The 23787-nt window shown below is 48.7% G+C and overlaps 1 protein-coding gene across 22 annotated transcripts in view; it reads right to left on the bottom strand.

The window, feature by feature from the left end:
- Positions 1 to 23787, bottom strand: part of HDAC4 (histone deacetylase 4) — a 248173-nt gene that overhangs the window by 19644 nt on the left and 204742 nt on the right. For all 22 annotated transcript variants that reach the window (XM_054829930.1, XM_054829923.1, XM_054829925.1 and 19 more), the window contains 6 exons: positions 16391 to 16511; positions 12001 to 12047; positions 3633 to 3740; positions 3018 to 3073; positions 1941 to 2028; positions 865 to 984 (listed from right to left, as the gene is read on the bottom strand). In XM_054829930.1, coding sequence (XP_054685905.1) covers positions 865 to 984; positions 1941 to 2028; positions 3018 to 3073; positions 3633 to 3740; positions 12001 to 12047; positions 16391 to 16511 — 540 coding nt within the window. The remainder of the gene's footprint in view (positions 1 to 864; positions 985 to 1940; positions 2029 to 3017; positions 3074 to 3632; positions 3741 to 12000; positions 12048 to 16390; positions 16512 to 23787) is intronic.

Genomic DNA, 23787 nt, shown 5'->3' on the forward strand with positions numbered 1-23787 from the left:
CTTCAGTTTCTTTAGAAATCGAAACGGAAACATCGATGTTTGCTGAATGGGAAAATGTAAAATCCACAGGGTAAGAACTCTAGGAGTTTTCAGATGTAATCGGGAGTGCCTCAGCGTACACACAACTATTTCGTATAATTTCCCTTCGCTAAATCACTCTGGAAGGACAATATCTCCTGCCAACCTAAAGGGAAAGGAGGGACGTGACGGGTGTAGGAGCATCCATCCCCAGCTCAGGGGGAAGGGTCTCCCACCTTCGTTCCCCAGCCCCTCACTCCAGGCTCTGGGGACACCACCAGGAACCGGGGGATTTGGTCCAGCAGCATCAGCGACCGGGACTCGGGTCCCACCACCAAGGCAGCAGTGGCGGTGAGCGATGCCTCGAGAACGGGGCGGGGGGGGACGGACGGGCTCCAGGGCCGTGCCAGGAAACCCGAGTGCCGGCGGCGCAGCCACGGACAACCCGTTCCTCCGGCATCTACGAAACACCTTCTGCCTGTACGGGGGGAAATCCTGCAACGGGCACAGAGTGCTGGGACAGCGGGCAAAGGGCTGCCCTGGAACAGGCTGTCCCGTAACGGCTGGAGAGCCTAATTGCACCGACTCATTTTCTGCTCGTTAGGGGCCGCACATGACGCCCGTGGCTTTAGGACTTGGACCAGAAGGCACCAAATGCACGAACCCGAGCGACGCGTTCGGCACTAAGAAGCGGGAGCGCGGGGGCGGTGGCGGGAGCTTCTCTCCAAGCCTTGCCTGGCAGAGACCACCCCCCCCCCCGCTCAGATTTTGGGCGAGCGCCCGAATCGCAGCCCCGAGCAGGTCCCATCAGACACGGACGGACGCTACGCCGATCCACGCTCTTACCTCGTCGGGCGCACCGCTGCCTGGAAAGAAGTTCCCATCATCATAGCGATGTAGTGAAATATAAAGAACGTTAGGATCGTTGTAGAAAGCTTGCTGAGTACCATTCCCGTGGTGAACATCCTTCGGGGACAGAGATTGCGTTATATGAGGGAGGTTAGTACCTTAGTAAAAACGCAGATTAAAGCCATCGGCTTGGGATTCGGAAGGGGTTTATTTGCTGTTGTGCTTCGTTTTCTGCGCTGCTCTGATGGAGCTGAAGCGGTTTATCCCGAATGAGAGTTAACTGCTCTGCGCAGCTGGCTTCAGGCTACGCTCCTCGTTTAACACACGGGATTAAACGGGGGTAAACACGATCTGAAGCTTATACCAAAACTGAGGACAGGATCGATTTACTTGGATGGAGAGAACTGGATTCATACCCAGTCTCAGGGGATGGAGAGACCCTATTAGTTACCCCAAATCTGCATCTTTAATCGGGCTCTGGGGTGACCGCTGATACAAGTGCCCAGCGAAGTTGCATTGGACCCGACAAAGTCCAAGGACACAAGCCCGTTACCCGCATCCCCCGCTGCATTGCTACTTGGCGGAGAAACGCGGGCCGTGGCAGGACGGGTATTCGAAATGCCCCGTCCCGACATGAAATACAAGCCATGACACACAGCCTGTCCCTCTCACTAACCGCTCCTCGCATCCTGAAAAGGAAGCTGGGATGCATCGAAACGCTTCAGGTCAAAAACCTTCAGAAAAAAATAACCAAAACTCAGCACGGTTTGCAGTTACCCATCCCTGAGATTGTGTTACGGGCTTGTTTGAGAAAGCAACTACTTCTTAATTACAATTTTATTCTGAAAACTACGGACCCTTTAAGAAACATTTCTTTTATTAAGAACACTTTAATAAAAAAAAACCCCAAAACAAACAAGACAAAACCCTTCAAAAAACAAATTTTGGCTTGCAGACCACAGGCAACATTTTTTTCGCTGACTTACAAAGCCAGGGTTGCCCTTGCAAGAAGAAAAACCCCAGAAAAAATGTCCACCTGCTCTCCTGAAGGCTAAGAATCGGTCTTTACTCACCCAGTCCACTATAAGGATTTTGCTAACGTTCAGCCTTTGCTGGAGCAGCTTGGCTGCGATTGCCACCGAGTTAAAATAGCAGAAACCCCTGGAAGGGACGAAAAGGAGGAGAAAAGAGGAAAAGGTGTTAATTATCGGTTAATTATTGGTCCCAGTGCATCTATCGTCTAGATAAAAGGCAGTAGGAAGACATTTCTTCTGCTTTCGCTGTTCCTTCCTCCCTGGAGGATGCACGCGTGCTCAGAAACACGAAACAGCCCCACAGGCGTCCTGCGGGCTCTCTGGATGCGGGCAAAGTTTCGCACGTGCCCAAACCCACCACAGCGCGATGCTGCTCAGCGCCAGCTGCCCACGGGACCTCCAGCGCCGCGCGTGCGAGGGAAGGGGCCGGGCCGAAGGGGGAGAAGGAAGGGAAAGGCCCCGGGGCAGGAGCGGTGCATCGGCCGGGAGGGAGGTGACACGCTCAGCGAGGCCTCAGACGCCGGGTCGAGGGAGCCAAAAGCAAGCACTCGCCTCCCACCACCGAGCGCTGAAGCGCCCGAGGCGCGGAACGTCAGCACGCGTGAAGCCAGACACACAGAGCCAGCACGATTTACGCGCGGGACCCTGACTTGAAAAGTCTGACGGCAAACCCCTGGCTATATTGAACGCACGCAAGATGACCGACTTCAGCTATTGCTTGGCAAAGCCTTCCCGCTCCGACGCTCTCCTAATTCAGGTGACAGTTACGTCTGCTATTACTACTATTAGTTGCGTATTCTTGCTTTCCTCACGTTGGACGAGCCATCGACGTTTGATTTCAAACAATTCACAAGCGTAAAGCAAATAAAAGCATCAGCGCTTTTTCAAAGCGTGACAGTAATGCCGATTCTTGCTAAAAAATACCCACCCGAAACCACGAGGCAGGATCTCGCCTTCTTCCGGAGAATGACCAGGAGAATATAATACTGTCTTGCACATCAATAAGCAAGAAATTCTGCGCTAATAACCGAAGAAACCACTTTTCTAATTTCCAGCCGCAGGTCACGCAACGGACAAACACCGAAGCAAGTTAACGAAGCACGTACGCCTACTTACATGGGTGTGCTCTCTTCTGCGTGGTGACCTGGAGGCCGAACAACAGCAAATCCATTCTACACTCAAAAAAAAAAAAAAAAAAATAAGAAAACGAGGAAGTGAGACACAAAGGAAGGTTTATTGCACAAAGACGGATGCAGAGGTTGCGGCCGGAAGCGTTAATTCTACTCTGGAACTATGTAGTTGTTCTCAAGGGTTTTCTCACAAGACCACAGCAGCGGATGATGCTCTCCCTTGTTTTGGAGGAGGGGGGGAACAAAAAAAAAAGTGAATTTTATGGAAACTGGTTTCCATTCAGGGGAAAAAAAAAAATATTCCGCGTCAGGTCACTGAAACAGCCAACGGGCTGGCCCACCGGAGGCAACAGCAAGACCCTCAGATAACACAGGAACAGTGATTTCACCTGCTGCTCTGGTTCCTTTCTTCCTTTTAGTCGGTGCATAAGAACATTCACCAGGAGTCTGCTGGTCACTGGCCGATATCCTCAAAGATTTTTATGACTAAAGCCAGACGGTGCCATTAAAACGAAGCTAACTGGACCTCCTGCGTAACGCAGCCCTGAGCCGAGCCCCGTACGGAGCCTCTATCGAAGCTGAGCCTTATTTTCATACCAACCTTCAGTTCTCCCGTGGCCACTTTGAAAACGAGCTCGATGACACAGCCCACAGCCAGGCGAGCGGCGCCGGACGAGTGAACTTCATTCCAAATCGTGTCACTGTCGACCTAACGGAGACAGGAGCAACGTTTAGGAGCAATGAGGACAGCCGGGAAACAGAGCGCCACGGTTTAGAAGCAGCTATTCATGCGCTTTAAATGCCTAAAGGCATTGGTTTCAAACGCATTGGTTTCAAACGCGTCACATTGCAGAACTGCTCTTTGGATTTATCAGGGCTGGGACCCCGCCGATGACCGTAACATCGCGGCGCCCGAGCATCCATCCTAGCAAACGACCCTCAAGAGATGACGGCTTGCAACAGCTCTGCAACGCCAAAGGGTCAGCGCCATAAATTCAGCATCGACATCTGCGGGTGTCTCCTACCAATATTTCCTACCAGCACCACGGTATCAGTATTTCTCTTTAATTGCTGGAGGAAACTGATCCCAGATGAAATAAAAAGGTTTACGAAATCATTCGATGATTCTATAAAATAAAATTAAAAAAAAACCCAACCGAAAAACCAAACCGCCAACCAACCAACCAAACGCAATAAAGAAGGATGGTGAATAACGGAGGTTTAGGAGACGCCTGCCCAGGACTGCCAGGGTAAGGTCACGCTGACGGCAGCTTCCCCGGGGAACCGTAAGATCAGCCTTGTCTCACCAAAGCTAACAACAGGCCTTCAACGCCTCGCTGCTGACTACAGACGTTTACGCCAACGCTCAATTTTTGACAGGACCTCTGTATTTTCCCCCGGAAAATGCGCAAATAGGCCGAAGGCAAGGCAAGGCATTCTGCAGCCATCCCCGGGTCGTTATTATACGAGATCACGACCCGACTGAAACAAAAAGTGAGAAGCGTTGGCTTTTACCACATTCATCCCAAAAAATGTCCAAAGACAAGATTAGTTTGCGGACATGCGATGAAATGCCTGGTTTATTGTTTTGGGGTTTTTTTACTGCAATTCAGCTGGCGACTCTCAGAGAGCAGAGGGGGAAGGACGGCGCCCGGGGAGCCGTTCCCAGGCTGAAGCTCTGGATCTCCTCCGCTGCGCCCCTGGCCGTCTTGCACACAGCGATGAAAGCAAAACTTGTCTGCTTTTTTCCAGTCACACACTTGCTGGGACTGTCCCAACATCAGGATAGCTCGGAACCCGGGACCGTCGTAGGAAAAACGTAACATTTCTCCATGTGAAGGACCACCAGCTATTTCTCACATTTTGCGTTGAGCATATTTATGGAAACAATGGCAAAGGAGCAGAAAAGGAGGAGATTATTTGTTTTGTCTGGTATCCAGTCTGCTCACTGAGCTGTGGGGAGATGCCAAGTCACCCCGCGTTGAGACGGAGCCACCTCCTTCATGGCTGTGGAAATTGTCCCAGGCCTGTTATCAGGGACGGCTTCTGGCAGCGGCTGCCCAGAGGATGCTTCTCAAGCCACAGTAAACCAGGAAAACATTTGGAGAATACCAAAAAGCCACCTCTGTGTGGTAATGCTGCCAATACGTGCACTGTCTCAGACTCTGGGGAAAGCCACCGCACCGGTGGAACAGCCCTGCAGTGACTACTTGTGGTACGAGGGTTCCCCTGGACTCCCATAAATTTGGGCAGTGACGTGGGAACAGAAGTACGATGAGGTCTCAACTACGCATGACACCTCCAGGAGTCCTGGATCAGTCCCGCACACATGCAGGAGATGGGACTCATCCGACCACGTTCCTCCAAAAGCCCTTAGCAAGGCGGGAAGAAGACCGAGCTGCTTCTCCTCCCATCCGCAAACGCGTTAGTGCTCTGCGAGGGTCCATCTTTGGGCTCCTCATCAGCAGTCCTGTAAAAACGTTATGGGATGGTCAACCTGCTTCGCAATCAGGATGACACTGCTACGTTCCCCTGAGGGATCCAGCAGTCTTCATCCTCAGTTCCTCTCCTCCCAGTATCTGTGAGTGGGAGACACTCATGGTCTAAACAACAGAGAACATCGACTTGCCCTTTGGTAAGAGCTGCCCACCTCAGTGCCCTCGGTGTCACTGCTCAAGTGAGATACAGCTGCACCGTGCAGTCTGGGCTGAGCACACCTAGCCCCTCTTTGAGCACACCTGACCCCTCTTTGAGCACACCTGACCCCTCTTTGAGCACACCTGACCCCTCTTTGAGCACACCTGACCCATCTGTCTTGGTCTTGAAAGAAACTGCTAGAAGACACCAGCAGCTAAGAGCTTCCCACTCTGCCCTGCCACAGCAAGGACCAGGCCCCTTCCACAGATGCAGAATTGCAGAGGGCCATCTTCATTCACTGCGAGGCACCAGAGGAATGGAAATCCCCAAAACCCCCAAATTCACATGTCCTAAGCACAGGTTTACCTAAGGGACCAGCAGATCCTCAGAGGTCTGGCGTGCCAGCCTTCCCCGCACAGCACGCAGAAGTCGTTAGTGCCTGAGCCCAGCACCACCCCGTTCAGGCCCTTTGATGCCTGCAGAAACCGGGCTCGTGCTGGCAGCATTTCAAGAACAACGAGGAGGGCAAGACAGAGTGGTTTTGAAGAGTTACTATTTCTGCAGAAAGAAATCAAGTACTCAGAAAAAAGCTTTCCACCTGTGATTTAGAAGCCAATTTCAGCGACTGTTCCATGCCCTCACAGTCAGCTACCCAGCAGGAGGAGGACTGGATCCAGAGATGTCCGCTGCCACCCACAAGCTCTCCACTGCCCCATCCCGCGTGCAAACATCTCCAAGATAAGGATTTAACACCCAGCCACCTCCCTGGAACGGATGTCTGGAGACCACTGGGCCCTTCTCCAAGGCAGCACTTCATCATCTGTGTGACTGCAAGTGTTTGAACAGTCCCACTGAAGCCATCGGTGCTCTGCAGCAGGGGGGCGTAGACTCTGCCATGGTGGAAAATGTTATTAATGTGGCCCTGAGCTGGACTGCTCCCCGGCTCTGAAGCTGCTGCTGTTTGGTGCACGGGCTGCTGTTGACCCCTCCATCATTCCTGAATTCTGAAGTTCATTACAGGGGAGACGCTATTTGGCTTTCCTTGCCTATGAGCTCTTTGATGTAGCTGCCGTCGCAGGAGTTGTTGCCGGGACAGCACATCAAGCCTTACCATCTGGAAGGACTTTACGGAGCGAGGAAGCATATTTCTTGCCTTTTGTTGATCCAGCAGCGTATATTTCTTTTTTTTTTTTTCCTCCTGAGCTGGAGGATACAACTGCGTCAGAGATACTGAGTCTTTCACATCTGCCACTGGTGGGTGAAGAGCAGTTGTCCTGGTCGTCTTGAGAATAATATTAATGCCTTGCGCATTGCAATGGAGGAGCTGCCGTTTCTGAGCCCGTAGGAGAGGGCTTCTTTAGAGGTGGGCAGAGGGACTTCAGCGCCTGGGACCTGCTGCAGGCTCTTAACCTTGACAGCACGTCCTGTTATTAGAAAACGATGAGGGAACGCAGAAGACGAAGGGTCAACAGCTTGACACGGGCTCTCTTCCATGAGTTAACGTCTAAGATGTTTCAGGGTGAAACCTGGCAGAGTTTTCCCTTCCTCATAAGCTTAAAGTCTTCATTAATAGACACGATGAGGTTCCTATTCATATGTACACTAATATGCAGCTATTTAAAAATGAAATGAGGAGGGTCTTACAAAAAGGTTTCATTATTCTAATCTTTTCTTTGGCTGAAGAGCTACGCAGATAAGAAATCAAGCACAGGGACAGGCAGAGACAGGCTGCACAGCAGCTCCAGACTCCGCGAAGCGAAGGAGTTCTGCTCTTTCCCTGTCGTCGCTCTTCATCACGCTTAGGCGACAGCGGCACACACCGATTAAACAACCGTGCTCACTTTTTTGTTCTTCTAAGACTTGCTAATTAGTCTGTTCTCATTTACATTCCAGGGAAGTCCTTTTCGTTGTCTCTGCTCTGCGATAATGTACTTTGCTTGCACAGGTAAAGATTTTTTATACGCTCTAATCAAGACCTGACAACCGAAAATAGAATAACATATTCTGGAAGAGATCAAAGGCATTAAGAATACTTTTTAAAGCCCTAAATCTTCAGATATTTTTAGAACATGCACAGGAAAAGAAAATACTATGCACAAAAGAAAACAAAGTTATTAGCTATCATAAGATCAAGTCTTTGAGTGTTTTGGAAAATTTGGATGTAAGTATGCTGGAACTATTTTGCAGATTTTCAAAGCTCAGACTCCTTTCTCCAAAATCATCTTCTAATTACCCTGGATTATGTAAAGCTCTGGTGCACGTAAGTCACACGTTAAGAAAAGAGCGTGTGCTGCAGGGAAGCGAAGGTAACGTCCGAATTAAAACCACCGCTTCCTGCACTTGCAGATGCTGCTAAAGATCAGCAGGAATAAAGTTACCGTTGTTGAAATCGGGGCTCCCATCTGTTGGCAGAAGTGCTTCTGTGCTTTCTTCCTTGCCCGCTACGATCAGACGTCCGCAGATGGGAGGAGGTTTGTTAGCATCAGCTACGGCGATGCGAAGGCCTCCTCGCAGGAACCAAACCAACGAGGGAAAAAACCCAAGAGTTTCCAAGCACCGGGGAACAAAATTACCCTTTTCCTCATTGATTTCGAGACACTGCCACTTAGCTTTTCAAGAGAGAGGTTGAAAGGTGTTGTGTGATGAAACTAAAACTTTTTCCTGCTCCTTCACTCTCTTTAACTTCCTTGGTCTTGCTCTCTGGTAAGAACAACTCATGGCTGCCCAAGCTCCAGACTTCATCCTTCATCCTGGCGCTGAACAGCTCTTCATGGGCTTCTCCCCCACAAACTCCCCGGCATCGCCTTTCAGATCCATCTATTCTTTTAATCTACGTAACATCCCCTACAGAAGATAATTGCCTTGTTTAATTGTTTGCAGGAGGACGACTCGGTTTCAAGCTTTCCAGCCCATAATTTCACCTGACCCCCTCGGCTCCTGAATTTTAAGGAACAGCAATCATTCGGCTTTTACCTGCTCCAGGCCAGGCCCCCTCCGGCCCCCAAGCTTTTTTTTGCATCCAGCACTGAATTTAATGTGCCGCGTTACTATTACATTACTACTTAGTTTCTCATTATCGTGACACCATCCGTATTTCTTTGCAGGCAGCTTTCGCTTTGATGACCCCAAATAAATTTAATACCGCCAAGCAAAGGACACTTGCCTATGACCCATCTCCTGACACGGATTTCTTGGGGACTGTAATCCTGACGATTATTTCCTATCTTCTAACCAGTAATAAATCCAAAAGAGGACCAGTCCCACCTTATTCTGCTAATTTTTTTTTTTAATATTTTCTTTTTTTTTTCCCCCCTTCCTTTTTTCTTTATGGCATCATCTTTAATCCCTGGAAAGCATTTGGCAGACCAGTATCAAGTTCTCCAGGGAAAAATCGTCCTGACGAAGCAGCCAGGTGGACAGCTGTCTAGCGTCGTGGTGAGCTGAATGCAAAGACCCGTGAAACATCCTCTAGACCGCACGTATCATTAAGTGACAAAGAGAAAACGAAATCAAATGAAATTTATTTCTGCCGAAATAAATCCCTTCTCCTTCAAACCTGGGCTGCAAACCGCTGGTAGTGAAGGCGATGTCCTACAGGTGCTCTGTTCACCACCTACACCTGATGTTCCTTCACCATCAGGAAAATATTCACCAGTAGGACGTGACTGGAGCCCACACCAAGTTCTTCCAGCACCAGGGCTGCCTCTCCACAGCCTTCTCAACTTGTCAGAAAACAGATAAACCAGAGACTGATTACTGCTCAGCAATGAGTTATGTTCTGCCAACCCGGCAATCTCGAACAAGGGAGAATAAATAAAACGCCATCACTCGAAAAAGCTCTACGGCCACCTTGCAGCCTGAAAATGCTCTGCCAAACAACAGCAGAAAAACATCCCTTAAGCTCTCTTGCTAGAACAATTTGAAATAATTTCATTATACCAGAAGAAGCACTCAATCTCCCAGCAGTATTCGCATGCCAAAACGTCTCAGATTTACATTACACCTCCTCTCGCACTGAAATCCTTCATAACTGATGGTTTACCCTAGGCTCTGATGCTTTAATTTATCTTTTTTTCCGACTTCCTCAGGGGGAAAAAAAAAAAAAAAAAAAAAAATCACACGCATCTCAAAAACGTCTTGTCATCCTCTTTGGTGCAGAAAAGAATTTAGTTTTCATCTGCTACTGAAAGGCGTGCTCTGTGGCCCCAGCCGAGATCCCACCGTAGGGCTTCTTCCAACAGTTTCCCATAGCAAATCAAGTCGCGAGCAACTCGTCTCACAGAACTGGCACGCTAACAAAGACTGCAGTTTTCTCCTTATTTCTTCAATAAACATTCCACGCTGCTAAGCCAGCTTTCTTGACAAACCTCAGTCGAAAACGGGGTCGGGAGGACCTCGTGAGATCACCGTACGTCTCTCCTACCCCAAAGGAGATGCTCCTAAACCCATCCGGAGCACGTACAAGTGCAAAGCAATTAATATGCTACAGCAAATCGTTCCATACCGTGGCCTCATTATCCCTACAAATATATAGGGCTGGGGCGTACAGACTAATTAGAAACCCCTAAAAGCGGCGAAGACCGGTGTCTCCCTGCACCAGCCACGAGAGCAGCAGCAGAACACGAACGGTTGCCGCTGTACCCCGAGGTAACCGGGGAAGGACGCCCAAGCAAAACAACAGAAATCCAGTTTTACACAAAATCTGCCTACCGCGTAGCTGATTACTGGTAAATTACTGCTTTTAAACAGCTTTTTCCTAGAAAACATGAAAATCATCTGCGAGGATTGCTAAAACGCTGTACAAAAGTCAGCAAATGTTTTATTTTGTATTTAAGGGTCGTATTGGAGACAACCCACCGGCACGTTAACTGCAAACGCTATTTTTATTACGAGCGTATCGATAATACCAGGACTGCGGCGTTTCCTGCCTTGATTTAGGACTTAATGCAAGACTTCTGGGACCGCGCTCGGCTCAGGCACTGTCTCTACTTGTTACCATTCAGTCTTCATTTGCAAATGATAATTTTTGCTTTGAATGGCATGCCTGACTGCAGGGCAGAGTAAATCCAAACCTTTTAAACTCTAGCCAAAAATTTGCCACGAATTAGGAGACTGCAGCATATTTACAATACAAAATAAAATATCTCGACGAGCGCTCAGCGGTGGCGGTATGAATAAACGCCGATTATTCCTTTTTTTTTTTTTTTTTTTTTGGATGGGATAATTTTCAAAGCGGCGATTTTGCAAAGACTCAGGAAGAAAACAATTTTGTTTCATTTCCATAACAGAATCCAGACCTCTAAATTCAACCTCACGAGCTACAATTATGCATAAGAACTACCGCTGTGAATTTTCAAACACAATGCCTTTTATTGTCTCTTCTCATTCTTTTCCCTTCCTGTTCGCTGAGATTTTCTGTACTGTCACCCTCCACAGAAACTTTTGAGTAGAAAGTCTGACTTGAAAGGAAAACTTCCAAGTTTTCAGGCTTCAAAGGAAAACAACAACGCAAACCTTCGACACGAGGTATTGGAACGGTATTTGGGGGTTTTTTTCAGCCTTATGGGAGCAAGCAAACAACAGGAAGAAAAAAGAAAAGTCTTTTTATCGTATGGAATCTTGACAGATGAAAACTAACGCTCAGCTTTTCCACATGACGGACGGAGGGGTATTTTAGCCACCTCCTTCAGAATTCACGCGTGATTGTCCCGGAGCCCAAGAAACGAAAGATGCCAAATACTGACGAGTGCAATTCCCTTGCGCTGCGTTCCCTGCCAGACGTTTCATTCGAGGACAGTAACATAGCCCAGACACAGACACACCAACTTACGGCAACTCCCCAAATACTCTCCTCCAGCATCGCTATTTTATTAATCTGCTCTCCACCTGCACCGGGAGGGCAGGCAGCTCTGAAGTCCAAAAACCGAAGATGAAACACCTACGCGGCACGAGCAGCATGAAAAAGCACATCTTGCTTTCTACGCCGAAAGCGTTTTTGGATTCAAGGGTTGCTCGCCAACGTAGTAACCTCTAAGCCATTAAACATCACTGCCTGGGAAATGAGATTTCTCCTCCTAAAAGCCAGAGACGAAACATGCCTACGAATGTCACACACACTTCGGCTTTCCAAAATAGTTTAAAAATCTTCACGCCGCTTTGGAAGAAAGGCCCGTGAGGCTGTCAGCGCGACCCCGCACCCCAGGCGGACCCTGTTTATGGGTGACATCTGGATGCAATTACCCGGTCGATGGAATGCAAAGCAACAATTTTTGTTACCGATGGGACCGGGAGAACAAACAGGCCATTATTTACACATTAAAGAGAGTACTCACCCCGACACCACCGCAAGGAAGCCTGACAAACATCGACGTTAGAGAACCTGTAGGGGGAAAAAAAAAAAAAAAAGTACCCTGTAAGTCAAAAAGGCAAAGTTCACCAGATCCTGGTCCAATTTTATGGCAACGCTGTGATCTTTCCGAACGCAGGAACAGACTGGGGTTTTCTTGTGATTTTCGGAAAACACACAGCCGACACCGTTACATTACATGTACGTACACAATACACACGCTTGGGCTTGTTCAAAAGCCTTTCCAATATAAAAACCTTCTGTAAATCACTGATTTTTATGCAAGGTTTGCGTGCTTTCCTACATTTCAAGCAGTCGTGCTGACTATAAACGACTGAGACGCTACCAACAACTGCTCGGCATGTCTTCTCAGATGGACATTTTCATCCCTTTCAACTGAAGTTGGTAGGAAATCATAAAAACACCCTAATTATCAGTCATCTGCAGAGTTACTAGAAGACTTTGGAGCGCACGAGCTTCATAAAGGAGGAGGACAAAAAATAAACCGGTGGCGAGCAAACAGAACGTGTTTTGACTGAAAGAGCAAACCCAACATTAAGAATTTGAGAAAAATGGAGAAAACCATCTGTAGGGATAATTTTGCATCTGTAAGAACTGTAGCATCACTTTCTGGGCTTGCATGTGAGCAAATTATCCTCCATTCAGAATTCTGCAGGTTTATAAACCACGGACTGAAACCAGAACACGCTGTCTCGTACCCATCGCCGCCCTATGCGCGTGACTTGTACACGTGTCTGCGCACCGCAGGCAAGCGAGGAGAAGGAAATAGCTGCATGCAGACACTGTAAAAGATCTGGAGCACATTGCCTGAGATTCATTTGCTTGAGACCTATTTAAAGTTAACGAAAGCTAACGGTGAAATAAACTGGGCTGAGGGTTGGGTTTGGTTTTTTTTTTTTGCTCCATCAGATCAGGCTCTTGGTCTAGTCATGTCTATACTGAAAGAATAAATTCCCTGAAATGCTAACTACCAGCTTTGTAGAGCGTGAATTAGCCATGACGGCAGACAGACGTTCCTGAGGACCACGCGGGTGTCAAAGGCATCACAGACAAATACCTTGCCCCTGTGACTGGGAGCGGAGTTAATGCACCTGGATTATTAATCTGAGCGCACAGCCAAATTCACTCTTTGATTAGATCCACATGAAAGTTCTCCGATTATCCTGCCTCGGACCTCCCGTCACATCTTTCACTGCTAATCCACCCATTATTTTGATATTTATCTTCTTGACAACAATTTATGATTGCCCTCCACAAATTAAAAGCAGCCTTATTTGCCTAAGTTTAAACTTGTTCAGCAGGTTCCAAAGCTTTATGCTGTCAAACGAGAGATGGATTCGTACTTCTCATCCTCGGACTTTCAAGGGCTTTAGCAACGCTCCCGGGGGTAGAGGTGTGCAACGTGCCTTGAAGGCCACCACCTTCAAAGCCGCCTGATAAAACGCAGCAAAGCAAATCTGCGCGATGCTCGGGGGAAAGTCACTTCGACATCAGCGGTGGGCTTCCGCTCCAAGTCTTCTCCAACACGTATAAAGACGGGCACTGCCTGAGAAAGGAGTGAGACTCCGAAGTAACGAGCTACAGGACGACTGCAGAAGTAAAAGTAATCAGCGGAGCCACAGTGACGCCCGCTTACAATTAATAGCCTGAACTATTTCGCCCCTTCCCGCTCTCCCAGAGAGCCGCCAAATGAAGGGACATCTCCCTTATCGTTCGCAGAAGCTGAAAAAGAAACACGCTGTGTTTTCATCCCCCAGCTTCACAAGCTCTTCCTCGTAGGCTGAGGCTTCTCGTGCTTTTTCTTCCTCGTAGACATATCAAAGGCAACGAGGTTACAGGGAGGCAGCCACCGGAGCCGTACACACGTCAAGATACTCAGGTCTAACGAACTTACATTTGCATATGTGAGCCTCACGCAAAGCTTGGGTCTCTGACTTCACGCCCGCCACACATTTACCCTCCAACGTATTTATAAGAACCTCACGAAGCTGTTTTGTACATTTAAACGCCCTTTAAAGTCTCAACAGGAGAGGATGGCTAAAGAAGGGGCTGCTTACAGCCTTGTAAACACACAAACACGCTCCGAGGTTTTCCAGGGAGGTTTTCCCAGCACATCAGCGGCTGTTGCCCTTGCTCAGGCCCAGCACCGCGGAAGCCAGCAAGCAAAGAAACTGGGTCTAGGGCCAGCGTCGCCCCTTCCTGCCCCGCTCCCCAAGGAGAGCTTCTCCCTGGGTGCCATGCAGACATCCCAGCCAGGCGCTCGGCCTTTTGGCTCGCCGCGCTGTCCCTCTGGAGCCCGGGCTGTCAAACCGTCAATTTATTTTCTCCTGCCTGGTGGGACGCCCGGCAGCCACGCTAAACGGTGAAGCTGTTTGCTCTTCCTCCAAACTCAGTGCTCGGCACGAGCGTCGGTGCTGGCTACAGCCCCAGCCGAGCCCCAGTCCAACATCCACAAACCCGTCAGTCTTAGAACCGCTTTGTCATGAATATCGGTCCTTGACAACTTGGTCGTCTTTACAAATTACACCCAATGGGTAACGTTTTGTACTGAAATACCCTCAGACATTAGAATTGTTTCTCTTCACTAGAGGAACAAACTTCATCTCTGCAGAATAGAGATGGGGGGACACAGCAAAGCTACACGACTACTCACAGACAGGGCAAGGGTTTCTCCTCCCTCAGGTTCTCTAAACAAACCACCAGGAATGGTTCAGCAAAACCTGGGTATCCCCAAATCCAATACTACCCAAATCAACTGTTTGTATCTCCAAACGGTATCTGTGGAACTACCGATACAGATCGGGCCAAGAGTCAAAGAGGGAACGGAGGAGTATCTCAGGAGGATCTGACATCTGAATGAGCAGGAAACACTCAGGGTTACCACAGCCCACCCTAAAAATGTATCTTGCAAGGGGTATCTCCTCAAGGAGAGGGGTTAGGGTGACCCACCACCCACTCAGCCCCACCACGCAGGTGATGACTGCTGCCAGAGACAGGGTGCTAACCCTGCCTGCTTCTAGACCGGTGAAGCCCACGGGTCAGGTGCTGGAGGGCTGTGTGCACCTCACCACAGCAGACGCTCAGGACACCCATCCTCACACACCTTCAGCGCTACGGTTCGAGGGTTGGCAGAGAAATCAGTCAGCGTGAAGGTGGTGCAACGGCAAACGAGGAGCCTTCTCAGATCTCCCGGGGAAGATTTACATGCCGTTTCTTTGGACTGGTGGATACACCTTACGCGAGGCAAGAGTTTTACACTACTAAGGATATGACATCATAAATTCTTTAAACTTTACATACTAATTGCTCTATCATTCAGCCAGAGGTGTCTACCTCTTGTTTCTCTGGGTTTTAAAGAGGTGGTAGGTTAGCTATAAATACAGCGCTAATTGCATGTTTAAACAACTGGCTAATAGCTTTCCTCTTCGGGGATCTAATGTACATAGTGAGTACGCTGCAAAACCTTTCCACCTCCTTTACTGTGACTACTACGTCATGCAGGCCCATCAAGTTAATCCTCTTTTTATATCATCCAAAGTCAAGCTAATCCCAAAATAAACTTTCTCAACTTCTAGGTTCCAGAACTGTCTTTTTGCCAATCCCCACGTAAGAACTTCCCAAGCTGTCCCTCACCTACTGCTGGGAAAACGCGCAAAGTAAAGGGAGAAGCTGATGTCTCCACCAAGGTAAGGTGCTAAAATCAATGTGGTTTGGTTGCTAGTGGGGGTTGGTTATCTGAACAACCACCCCCGGGATTTTTTGCAGGGAAAATGTCTGTATGTTAAGGCAGATGCAATCCTATTTCAGGAAGACCCAGTCTCCAGTGAAAGGAATAAACAATCTTACTCCAAATTAAATAAATGTGAGACTATCTAAGAGGCCCCTGCATCTCTCTTGCAGATTATCCATACGAAACCAACAGTCATTTGTTGATATCTATGCAGCTGGTTGGTGCTGCAGATCCAGGTCCTTAGTAGGATGCTCTGGTTCCTACCTAGCGATGGATAGCTTTCTACCATGCAGGGTGTCCAATAATAAAATAAAACATCTGAATTACCTCTCCTTCTCAGGAAAATCTCCTTTTAGGTTTTGAAGACGTCAAAGAAAGGAGGTTTTAGCTATCTAGGGTTTAGGGATCTACCTGAAGAAAGGGAGATGTGTCTGGTACTGCTCTCAAGCAGACGTTCAATGGAGGTGGGAAGAATCCGCTTGGGAACTGCCCGGGGCTGAGGACGGAGAGAGCCCCGCACCCCACCTTTCATGCTGCTGCTGCTGAGGGACGGCCAGGCGGGGCTGAGGGCAGCCAGCGAGTGCTGGAGGTCAGGACAGGGAACCCATTCCCCAGGGAACGATACCTAGAAGTTTCTTGCTGTCCAGTTTCTGTCTGTTCAGAGGGTTTGTGCCGTACAGCAGCGTATGGGCTTCCGAGTGAACTGTCTGCAGCTCTTCTAGAGTTGCTTTTCTTCCACGAATGCACTGGAAGAGGAAAGAAAAGGGGTGATGAAATCACTGATTAACTGCTTAACTCTCATTAAAGAACTTTTCTTTTTCCTTGGCAGATCATAAAGACAATGAGCAAAAAACTGAAAGAGGTTTTTAATGCAGAAAAATTCCCTGTAAAACAGATTTTGGTTTAATCCCTTGTTCAAAATACTAGCTTGCCATATAGAGTCATCTTTGGATTTATTTATGTTTGTTTTAAAATACTTACCTGTGAGCATTTGCTAAATTACACGGGTATTGCTCGACTACTGAACATTCAGGATTTCAGTTATAAGCCATCAGAAAGTGATTCTTTGGTGACAACGTGTCCTTCCCAACCGCCCTCCGACGTTCCCACCAGGATTATTAAGCTAACCGAAAAACTTCTCCCAAACACACCACTTTCCAGGCTGAACCTTCGAGCAAGGAAGGGTCAGTTACAAACCTTCTGCTCTAAAACTCGCCTTGGAAATCCCACAAGATTAAATCTGTCGCAAATTATTTTCTTACACGATGATGCAGGTCAAGCTGGAAGCACTTGGCGCAAATATGCTCATCCCTGCTTTCGGTGCCAGCTGAAACCCAGAAGGGCAGATGCACACCGAGATCAAAACCCTGGCGCCGCCGAAGATCACGGCAAAGCTTTTACCGCTGTCGGCAGGATTCGACGTCAATTTTACAAATTGAGGATCTTCTCCCCTTTTTTTGGCATAGGGGTCTGGCGTACCTTTGGGGTTTCTCTTTTGGTGCCACCACCCATTTGCGATGGAGAATAACGTTTGTAAGAACAAAGCGCTGCTCGGAGATGCTAAATCTTGGGCGTAGGAGGATCCCAGCGCTCCCCAGCAGGCGGGCGGTGCCGGGGGGTATCAGGTATGCCGGAGAAGGCAATCGACTGCTGGCAGCGGAAAAAACACCTGACCTTTTTAACTGGGAGCTTGCGACCGCCTCCGAAACGTTGGCAGGGGAGATGTGCAGCAAGTCGAGTAAGAGCTGAGGCTGGGGGTAAGTCGAGAGGTGGCCGTGAGAGAGGGGAAGGAGTTATTTAGAAATAAGGTTTGCTTTGCTTCAGAAGCACACGTGCGCTCCCCTACTCTCCAAAAAGAAAAAAAAGCATTTGATGTGGCTTAGAATTAGTTCACATTTTTTTTCAGCATGATTCATTCGGATTAAAATGCTTTAAAAGGAGTTCCCGTTTCGGGGGGTTGTTTCCTACAGAAGGAACGACAGGATTATTCCTCTCTGCAATAGTAACACTAAAATAGAAATAGCTAACAGCAAAATATTGGAAATCTCTGAAAGCCTCTTGTAGAGGTCCCAGGGTCACCCAAGACGCGAGCCTCAGCATCGAGCATCCCACCGCGCAGCCCACGCGGGAGCGCGTGCACCCCCTGCGCTGCCTTCGTTGAAGCCGGTTGCTTTTTTAAGACTTCCACGTTCCTGGAGAAGCAGAGTTTCTAATGAGAACGAAAAGGGAAAAGAAAAAAGATAGCTTCAAGAAAAAAAAAAAAAAGGGGGAAAAAAGAAACCACGCTCCTGAAAAGAATAGACTTTCAAATGGAAAAGTTGTTCTGAAGTGAAGGTCAAACCACGCTGCTCGCTCCCGAGAGCTGCTGCCGCTCCGAAGGCGCTGCCGCGTGCCGCTTACTTTGCCGGAGAGCGCTGGGGACAAGACGCTTCGAAGGCATCGGTGCTTCCCCCGAGCAGCGCCCGCTGTCGCACCGCGCAGATCTTGGGCTGCAGCCTGGCCCAGCCAGAGCATCCTGGGGCAGAACGTGGCACGGGGACCCCAGAACCTCCACCCCTGAGGCACGGTCCGCAGAACAGACTCGGGGGATTTTTATTTTTGTTTTGTCTCAAACCTTCAGCGTAAGCCTCCGTCGCGTGTTGCAAAGCACGCAGGAAATCGCTTTGTAAAACCGTTTGAGGCGTAAGGCAGCAGGAATCGAAGCACGGCGGGAGCACTCGTGCACTTCGCCTCTCCGAATTTTGGCATTTCTGCTCCCCAGTTCCTCTTTCATTCTCTCCATGCTCTGCTTCATCACCTAGCGTTTCCTGAGGTTAATGATGAGGCAAAACATTTTTGCCATGGATCCCATTAGAGAGGCAATAATCACAAAAATGCTAGACCCAGAAGGGATGGAAATATCTGGCAAATCCCCCTTGAACTTTTATCCCGTCTTCCGCTTTCGTTGGTGGTAAGCCTGCCTCCGTCCTCCCCCCGGCTTTTACCGCTTCCCTCCAGCCCACACGCCAACTCTTTTCTTTTGAAGAAGACGTACTGACCCATTTTCAGCTGCTGCGTTTAGGGGACGTACAGAAACAGCCTTCTGTATTTCTTGGCGTTAGGTGGAGACAGCAGGAGAACGGCAGCCCGGCGCAATAACGCGCCAGCTCCTCCGTGAACGGGAACGGCTTCGGCTCCCCGGCACAGGGAAGGGCTGCTCCCGTTTAAAGTCGGTGGCCTTACCAAGACGTTCAAGCTCCGTGCTCCTTAGGAGGGCATCAACGCTACCCATCCCTTCCACGTGACACCCCTAACCGAATGGAAACTACGAGTAGTAGAAGAGAACTTCCTTCCGCAGTGCAAGTAAAACACATTCAAGGAAAAAGCTGCTGTTTATGGGAAGAGATATCTATCGCAAACGTCACAGCAAGCATTGCCTGGTTAGAAAGGATGAAGCTTGAGATGGTTCTGCACCTTTCTCATCTCCCAGCTCACGCGCCACAAGCTTCGTCCTTGGCTCTAACACAAAGACACCACAAAAATGAATTAAATCCCCCCAAAATCAAGTCGGAGAACAAAACGTATTTCTCACTCCTGTTTCCAGACCCATCATGACCTGTATCTCAGTCTACGGCTCAGCCGACTGTCCACGCTCCTAATCTGAGCAGTTCTTTGCTTTCAAAGAGCTCTTAAGTCATGATACTCTTATCTTTGAAGCTTCATGTTGCCTATTGATCTTGCCCCCTCTGTGTTACCCCCGCTCTTGTCTAACCTCCTTCCTGGCTGCTAAAGCCCGGCTTTCAGCTCAGGAGCTGCCGCCTTAACCCCAATGAACGAGTTGGCTCTTCCTTCGTGTCCCTCTCCGCACAAAACCTGGCCTTCAGAACATCGCGCCACCTCTCCTCTCCCACTCTTTATACACGTCCTTCTGCACTTTCACTTCCTCAGAGCCAGCTTTTCCTTTGTGTTTTGAACAGAGGATCCCACTAGTCTCTTGGTTTGCATTTTATTCACCCTTTCACCCCATGATGTTTCAACAGGAGAAAGTACGAACCTTGAGAGACCACCACCCAGATCTGGTCCCAACTGCGGCCCCAAAAAAGCCACAAAAAGCCATGAAAACAGCTATAAAGCTTCTCTCCAAAGACCAACTTCCCAGGTTCCACCACCACCACCTCCCACACGCCCTCGATGGGAAACCTTGGGCACGGAGCAGCAGCTCTCCGGAGGCTTCGCCGCCCAGACCCATCCTGCCGGACACCCGGCCCGACGCTGTGCCGGGAAAGCCGCAGACACAGCTCTGCTCTTACAGACAGCCCAGCCCAGGGTCTGGTTCTTCATGTCAGTCCTCCGCAGCTGCAATTAACCTTCAGCTAACGGTCCTGATGCTTTAACCCATGCAGGATTGCTGCCAAGATGTGCTTGGAGATAGACCCTGGTTGAGAAACTTGTTCTTCCCCAGCCCGGCCGAGCAGCCCGGGGATTTGATTACGGTCGAAACTAACAGCAAAACTTACCATCGATTTCCTGGAGCTCTTGATGAAGGTCGGGAGGATCACTCTACACCGCGATTGCGGGTTTTTGTTCAGGGGGCAGAGTCTTTTATTGAGATTACCTCAATTAGTACAATTGTTGCTTTTAAATTCTGAATGTCCACCGGAGTAATTGCCGTATTTTATGAAGCTAACTTAATTAAACAAGCAATATTTTAAACCGCAGCTGTCGTTAAGTTTGGGACAACTGCTTTCACTCCAAAGGGTCATCTTTAAACTTGCGCGACTCTGCCAGACTCTCACCCATCACACCGCAAATCTGGCACACGTCTTCCCCTCAGCTGGACGTAAAACGGTTTTTGGGCAACTGTAGCATACACATATCTGTTTCACTGCTGAAAAATGAGAGGCGAGGGGTGGAAGGAAGCAATGTAGGGGGGGGGGGTTTCCTGTTCTAAAAATATTCATGCCCCTTCTGGCTCGCTTCTGTTGCCTCCGAGAGAAATGGTAGGAACTCGGCACTTGGCAGGTTGTCTAGGAGCCTCTCGGCTGCCTGATGAAAACAGGTTTTCACTTCGTTCGTTTCTGAAATTTCAAAGCGAGCATTTGTTTGCATGCACAATAAAAATATTTATCTGCGAGCCTTCTTCCGGCTCTGGGGCATGTGTGCAACAGAAACGCCAGAAGAACATTTCCAGGAGACGGACACCGAGAATTGTTTGAGCTCGCATGAGAAAGCAGAGCTGGGATTTATTTTCAGCGTGCGGCTGGGGGGGGAACGAGAGCTGTTAAACTCCTCCTGGAAGAGGACGGGGATCCAGCGGAGTCTCGTCTGATCCCACACAGAGTCTACGGGATTATTTACTACTCGGGGCGCCGTGTTTTTAATCCGTGTCGAGCAACTACTTGCACCCAACAGAATCAAACTATACCCACGCCAAAGAGCTGCTGAGGAAGGAAGGGGGAAACGTGAGGATAAGGAAACGTCGAAGTTCAAACTGTCCTTTTACAAACACGAGTTGTCAGAAATGGATTAAACTACATAATCACAAACAATTTTCGCATCTGGCCCTTGGGCTTGCTTAACTGGCTCGTAACGTCCGAGGCACAGGACAACAGACCTGCAACAGTGAAGATAAAAATGAGCGCGCGCAGATGCATCCGTCAGCAAGACTGGCTAAAAAAAAAATAGTATCGAATAAAACAGGAGCTCAGCAAAAAAATTAAGTGTACAGCCTGGCAAATTTCTGAGTGCTATAATCCAGGTGCTGCTGCTGACTCGCTGCAGACCTACTACTAATTCTGAAAATATTCTCCTCCTGCCCGGTGCCTGCCAGGCTGCTGTGCAGATGGAGCAGTTATAATCCGTTAAAAGCTGTAGATATGTAGCGGGCTGCGTTGGTACAAGCGTCACCATCCTCACAAAGAGCTCCGCTGAAGTGTGGCACATCAGGGACACCGCTGCGGGGGGGGATGGAGGGCACAGCTCACGTCCTGCATGGAGCTTTGGCACCGGCAGCAAGGACTTGAAAAGGACTTTAATAATATAATTATTCAAAGTAATCGCAATTATTAGGCCAGACTCCAAAATTCCTTCTAAACCAGTTCTATCATGGACTGTGTCCCACAGAATGAAAGTTTCTACGTGTTGAGCATACGGCATTCCTGTCCCTGCCCTATGGCGGCGTGCCCATCGTCCCAGGCAATGCCAACAGCTCACGCACGTGCTCTGACCTTGCAGCAGAGATGACTCGTGTCTAAAAAGCTGTCCCCATGCCACCCAAGCGTACCTGACGTGAAGGTTCACTGCAGAAAACCCCTCCATTGATTGCTCACCGATAGACAGTTTCCAGCTGAGGAGCTTCAGAAAGACTCCGAAGGGCTCTGAAGTGACCAAATGGCTTTGCAACGCAGAAGAGAATTACATCGGTGAATGCAATGCAGAAAAGAATTACTTTGGTCGTGGACAGTGGAAAGTGAATGACTGGTTCCAGAAAAACCTCTGTCAAGAAGAGAGGAGTGAAATGTGGAGGCAGGAAGGAGATGGAGAAACGGGGAAAGGTTGTGCCCATCAAGCCCACGAGGAAAGTTCAGATAAAGAAGGAAACTTTAACGCAGGTCTGGGCAGGAGTAGGAGACGGTGATGATAAAGGAAAGCTAGCTAGAGAGAGGAGCAAGTGCAATTACAGCAGCTGTGATCCTGACGTGGCAGGCCAGACCTTGAAGAAAACACCGGAATTGAGGCAAGAAGCTAAAATCACGTATTTTTCATTTTCAGAAAAAGGAAGAGTCAAGATGAGGTTGCATTTGAAGGGAAATGCGGGTGGAAAGCAGGTGAGCATCAAGAACAACTGCAGTCGTGAAAGCAACCGTTGCCTGGGATCATAACAGTGACGATCTTCACGCGTTAACGACCTAGGCAAGGAGGCAATTGGCACTGCGCGATTCAGCTCCTGCTTCTAAACGGAGGAGCTAGACAGCAGTGGGGCACTTGTCTTGTTTTTCGGTCCCAAATAATAATCCCAAAATTCAATTAAATGGGTCTCCACAGAGAGAAAGAGGTTTGAAGCTCTGCCTTCCTCTGTTCAGGGATGAGTAAGGGTACGATGGGGAACTTTAGGCAATGGCAATGCTGCCACCAAGTGGAAGTCTCTTCTGGTTGCTCAGAGAATACTTCTAGCCAGATGCTGACATAACTCAAACACATATTGCGTGATTCAGCCCCTCAGCTGCTCAAAGAACTGATGAACACACGCTACCATTCACGTGTCATCACCGCTGTTAGTTACGAATCAGAATTATTAATCATTCAGTCTTTTTATTTCAGTATCGAAGCTTTTATCTTAGTTTGCCTTGCTCTTAAAACGTATCTGCCCAATGCAATTAATTTAACCTCTTGTGACGGACCAGTGCTTAATTACATCCTCCTACCCTCGTTCTTTTTACGGTACCTTCACTACAGGTTGGCCATTCCTCACCAAAAAGTTGTGAAAGCACAGAAATACAAACTTGTTGCTTTTGTTGTTCCGATTGGAGCGATAACAAACACCACGGTTACTTCACGTCTTGCTCTTATCTTTGGCGGCTTCAAAATCCAACGCTTGGTAGGGACTTCCAGTTTATAGGGAATAGGCCCGAAAATTAGAGAAGCAGCTCAACTGCAACATCGGGCAAGAGCATTCTCCAACGTTTCACGAAATTTCTAACAGTCGTCGCAACACAATGAAATCAGATCGCTAGAAAAGCACTCCTGACGGACGCGCACACGCAAGCATAAGCAGTCATCTAGGAATGGATTAAATTTAGGCCACATATGGCAAAACATCGCCAACAGCTGGAGCTATAAAAATCTCGAGCCAGAACGCAGTATAAAGTTTGCACATCCAGCAATCGACAGCCCGAGCTGCAGGTTCGGTACGTACGTTATCGTCCAGACCAGAAATCAGCCCCCCAAAATGCTCATTATCCGGGAGTCGACTCAGCCAGACAAATCCAAATCCTCCCTTTCCCCCAGGCCCACCACCTCATCTCCCCCTTCCCTGGTATTTTT

Source organism: Grus americana, chromosome 6 (assembly GCF_028858705.1).
Source record: "Grus americana isolate bGruAme1 chromosome 6, bGruAme1.mat, whole genome shotgun sequence".
NCBI lineage: Eukaryota > Metazoa > Chordata > Aves > Gruiformes > Gruidae > Grus > Grus americana.